The 5434-nt window shown below is 43.2% G+C and overlaps 1 protein-coding gene across 1 annotated transcript in view; it reads right to left on the reverse strand.

The window, feature by feature from the left end:
- Positions 1-5434, reverse strand: part of GINS1 (GINS complex subunit 1) — a 40977-nt gene that overhangs the window by 23025 nt on the left and 12518 nt on the right. Inside the window, exons 3-4 of the mRNA XM_017541434.2 lie at positions 5052-5150; positions 3290-3380 (exon numbers count right to left, since the gene is read on the reverse strand). Coding sequence (XP_017396923.1) covers positions 3290-3380; positions 5052-5150 — 190 coding nt within the window. The remainder of the gene's footprint in view (positions 1-3289; positions 3381-5051; positions 5151-5434) is intronic.

The raw sequence follows: 5434 nt of genomic DNA on the forward strand, positions 1-5434 counted from the left end.
TTCAGGCAATTCTCCTGCCTCAGCCTCCTGAGCAGCTGGGACTACAGACACGCACCACCATGCCCAGCTAATTTTTTTGTATTTTTAGTAGAGACGGGGTTTCGCCATGTTGACCAGGATGGTCTCGATCTCTTGACCTCGTGATCCACCCGCCTCGGCCTCCCACAGTGCTGGGATTACAGGCTTGAGCCACCGCGCCCGGCCGAGACTGGATAATTTACCAAAGGGCTCAGAGTTAACAGGGCAGGGATCTGAACTCAGGTGGCAGACTCAGGCCCATGGCATCACCCACTGAAGCACTATCCTTGGACAACACAGACATCCACGATGACACTCGGACCTCATGGGCTCCTGTAAGTTGTCAGGGATACCTGGAAATATTCTTTGTTACTGGTCCAAAATGGTTGATGCAGTTGGCACCATGCAATTGCCTCAAGCAGGGATGTCTGTGTTCTACTACAGAGTATATCTGTATTAATCTCTTGTCATCCTTAAGTTTTTCCAAAACACCACTACTGAAAGAAAGAGACCATGTATACCCAATTTTTTTCTATTTTTTTTTTTTTTGAGACAGGGTCTCACTCCCTTGCTCAGACTAAAGTGCAGTGGCGTGATCTTGGCTCACCACATCCTCCACCTCCCAGGTCAAGTGATTCGCCTCAGCCTTCCTGAGTAGCTGGGATTACAGGCACAAGCCACCACACCCAGCTAGTTTTTGTATTTTTAGTAGAGACAGGGTTTCACAATGTTGACCAGGCTGGTATATTCCTTTTTATAGATGAGGACACTGTGGTAGAAGGAAGTCATTTGCCAGTTTTGCAGTAATTCACAAACTCTTCCAAGAAACTATCTCAGATTTCACTATTCTCAAACAACTTAATCTCTAGACCCATTAATATTCTTTCTTTGCTGTTAACATGGTTATATTTTATTAAAATAGTAACTGACTTTGGGAACTCAGTAATCACAGAAAAGTGCCATCCTTAGAGAAACAATGTCCAATATGAAATCTAATTAATGTGCTTGAATAAATGTAGCTTGTGATCATTTACAAAATTATAAGAAACATTAATCACCGGGTGCGGCGGCTCACAGTAATCCCAGTGCTGGCAGGCTGAGGCGGGCAGATCACGAGGTCAGGAGTTTGAGACCAGCCTGGACAACACAGTGAAACCCTGTCTCTACTAAAATATAAAAATTAGCTGGACGTGGTGGCTCACACATGTAATTCAAGCACTTTGGAGGCCAAGGCGGGTGGATCACCTGAGGTCGGGAGTTCAAAACCAGCCTTACCAACATGGTGAAACCTCGTGTTTATATTTAATAAAAAAATAAAAAGTAAAAAAAAAAAAAATTAGCTGGGCATAGTGGCACAGGCCTGTAATCCCAGCTACTCAGCAGGCTGAAGCAGGAGAATCACTTGAACCCGGGAGGCGGAGGTTGCAGTGAGCTGAGGTCGCACCACTGCACTCCAGCCTGGGCAACAGAGCAAGACTCCAACTCAAAAATAATAATAATCTAAAATATTGTATGAAAAAAATCATTAGAGAAACAACATAGTGTTCTGTTCATCTCACCATAATACATGGGAATTACCCCAAAGTTCAATTGATGTAAGTAGATTTGAATACAAAGAGCATAAAAATAAAGTGAGGTACTAACATGTTACCAATTTCGTAGTTACTGGTAAATCTGAGGTACAGATTATTCATTTATTTATGCAGAAAATGGACAGAATGAAAACAAAGCTATGACAACAAATAGATCACTTTCAAAAATGTGCAGAATCTAATGGCAAACACATTGAATATTTGCTTTCTTTTTTTAAATTTTACTTTAAGTTCTGGGATACATGTGCTGAACATGCAGGTTTGTTACATAGGTATACATGTGCAATGGTGGTTTGCTGTACTGAATATTTGCTTTCTTAAGCTCTGTGCCTTGCAACTCTAACACAGTAACTGTTAACATTTATTGGGTGCCTTCCTATGCTGTGCTCCACATAGATCACCTGAAGTAACCCTGTGATAGGCCTTGTAATAACACTTATAGAATAAAGAATTTGGTGCACCTCTCTCCCTCATTCCTGGGAGGTAGCTTCTAAATTCTTGGACTTTCTCAAGTAATAGAAGTGTCTTGTTATTCATGACATGCCCTGAGAGTATGTGCTACTGAGGTGACTTGTGGTGAAGCCCTAGATAATCTGTGCTAACAAGATGACTCAGAGTTGGGGCTGGCCATTCCAGAAAGAGACAAACCATGTAATTAAAGTATTGGCCCTTTGGGCTTCCTGATGTCAGTCTGACCTCCAGGAAAGGAAAGAGGGATGGAGGTTGACCTCAATCACAGGGCCAAAGATTTAATTAATCATGTCTATGTAATGAAGCCCCAATAAACACTCTGGAGAGCTTCCTTGGTTAACGATACTCTGTGTGTTATTATTACATGCAAATATGCCCGGATTATGCTGCATCCTGATCACACAGGGTGAGGATACTAGGAGCTTAAATCTGGGACCCTCTCAGACTTCATTCTGTGAGTCTCTTCCTTTGGCTGGTTTTGATTTGTATCTTTTTTGGTGTAATAAAACTAATTTTAAGTACAGTGATTTTCTGAGTTCTATGAGCCATTCTAGTGAATTACTGAACTTAAGGTTAACAGTGGGATCCCCAAACTTATGGGTGGCAACTCAAGTGAGAGCAGCCTTACAGAAGATTGTGTGCTTAACCCATAGTGTCTGGTTGAACTGCAGATAGTGTCAGAAGTCACTACAACCTGTAATAGATAGGTACTATGATCTTCATCTTGTAATGAGGAAATTTAGGCACAGAAACAGGTCAAGTGACTTGTCCAAGATTAGACAGCAGAGAGCCGGGATTTGAACCTAAATCCACCTGACTCCAATCCTATGTCCTTAAATAATGGGCTAGCTCTTTGCCTCAGTGACTAGACAAATAGGAATCTGTAGCATTTATTAGGAAAAGTATATATACATATATAAACATTTTATGGAATATCCCCAAATAACAATGCTAGTTTTTCAGTGCCACTGATGGATCACTAATATAACATCATGGGACTCTATTTTTTTAATAATAGTTTTCCACGTATCATTTAGAATTACTCCTCACTACATAGTTCCCCTCACATTATACGCTAAATACCAGGCAAAAATTGGGGAAAAACAGACATTAAAAACAAAAAGAGGAATACCAATAAACACTATCATACAACAATGAAAGAACATTAGCATTATTGCAATTTATAAACTTGCACAATGTTAACTCACTTCTTCAGCAGACATGTGAAACCGTAATGCATTTGGCAAGACGCTACCATACTCCCATCTGAGTGCTCTGATCCGAAGCAAGCGGTCATACCTAGGACATCAAGAAGGCATTGGGTGGTAAGAATAAAAGGGGGATCATGTGTGGACTTGTTTGGACCTTGACGCAAACATACCAGCTCTAAAAAGACATCTTAGGGACAACTAGAGGAACATCTGCACAGTCTGAAAAGTCAGCCTGAATGTACTGTCCACTGCTCCATGTGTGACAGTTTTGAGACAGTTTTGCTCTTCTCACCCAGGCTGGAGTGCAGTGGAGTGATCTCGGCTCACTGCAACCTCCGCCTCCCGGTTTCAAGCGATTCTCCTGTCTTAACCTCCCAAGTAGCTGGGATTAGGTACCCACCACCATGCCCGGCTAATGTTTGCATTTTCAGTAGAGACAGGGTTTCACCATATTGGCCAGGCTGGTCTCGAACTCCTGATCTCAGGTGATCCATCTACCTCAGCCTCCCAAAGTGCTGGGATTACAGGCATGAGCCACTATGCCCGGCCCTGGTTAATTTTTGTATTTTTTTTTGTAGAGACGGGACTTCACCATGTTGGCCAGGCCAGTCTCGATCTCTTGACCTCGTGATCCACCTGCCTCGGCCTCCCAAAGTGCTGGGATTACAGGCTTGAGCCACCGTGCCCGGCCCTGGTTAATTTTTGTATTTTTTTTTGTAGAGACGGGACTTCACCATGTTGGCCAGGCCAGTCTGGAATTCCTGACCTCGTGATCCACCTGCCTCAGCCTCCCAAAGTGCTGAGATGACAGGTGTAAGCCACCACACCCAACCAAAGCTCCTTATTTCTAAGACAAAGAAGAAGAATAGTAAGAACACAACCATATTCAGTAGTGACACACCATGATGCACTTCAATAGTGTGGCACTGGCCGGGCGTGCTGACTCACACCTGTAATCCCAGGACTTTGGGAGTCCGAGGTGGGTGGATCACAAGGTCAGAAGTTCAAGAACAGCCTGGTGGAGATGATGCAACCCCATCTCTACTAAAAATACAAATATTAGCCGAGCACAGTGGCAGCGGCCTGTAATCCCAGCTACTGGGGAGGCTGAGGCAGGAGAATTGCTTAAACCCCGGCGGGAGAGGTTGCAGTGGGCCAAGATCGCGCCACTACACTCCAGCCTGGGCAATACAGTGATACTGTCTAAAAAAAAAAATAGCGTAGCACCAACAAGCAAAACACGGTGAAGAAAATATGGCAAAATGGCAAAATAATTAAAATTGTTAAAACCATATGATGGCTCCACTGAGGTTCATTATAGTATCATTCTCCCTACTTTTAAAAGTGTCAGCTGGGCACAGTGGCTCACGCCTGTAATCCCAGCACTGTGGGAGGCCGAGGCGGGTGGATCACGAGGTCAAGACATTGAGGCCATCCTGGTCAACATGGTGAAACCCCGTCTCTACTAAAAATACAAAAAATTACAGGCACGGTGGCATGTGCCTGTAATCCCAGCTACTCAGGAGGCTCAGGCAGGAGAATTGCCTGAACCCAGGAGGCGGAGGTTGCGGCAAGCCGAGATCACGCCATTGCACTCCAGCCTGGGTAACAAGAGTGAAACTCCGTCTCAAAAAAAAAAACAAAAAACAAAAAACAGAGAGAGAGAGAAATCTAAGATTTAATGTTACCCATTTGAGATAGTCACCTGGGAAACCACACAGAAAACCCTGTCACCACAAGCAAAAATTAAGAAGCTTACAGGTATGCTACAGTACAGCGTCGATTTCTTAACAGAGAACAGTGTCGAAATTTGATAGTTGGTATCAAATCACTTCGTCCACCTGACTTCGCTTCATTCCTGATAGGAGCATTTAAAAAGAAAAAAAAAATGTACTTTTCAGGATAAGTAAAATTTTCAAAGCCAACTAACAACTGACTTACATGCTTGTTTGTAATCCATTTGTGATTAGCAGTTAACCCAGGCAAATAATTAACTATTTGTACATCAGAGCTTTTTTTCTTTTTCTTTTTTCTTTTTTTTTTAAGACGGAGTTTCGCTCTTGTTACCCAGGCTGGAGTGCAATGGCGCGATCTCGGCTCACCGCAACCTCCGCCTCCTGGGTTCAGGCAATTCTCCTGCCC

This window comes from Cebus imitator, unplaced genomic scaffold (genome assembly GCF_001604975.1).
Source record: "Cebus imitator isolate Cc_AM_T3 unplaced genomic scaffold, Cebus_imitator-1.0 Scaffold134, whole genome shotgun sequence".
In the NCBI taxonomy this organism is placed as follows: Eukaryota; Metazoa; Chordata; class Mammalia; order Primates; family Cebidae; genus Cebus; species Cebus imitator.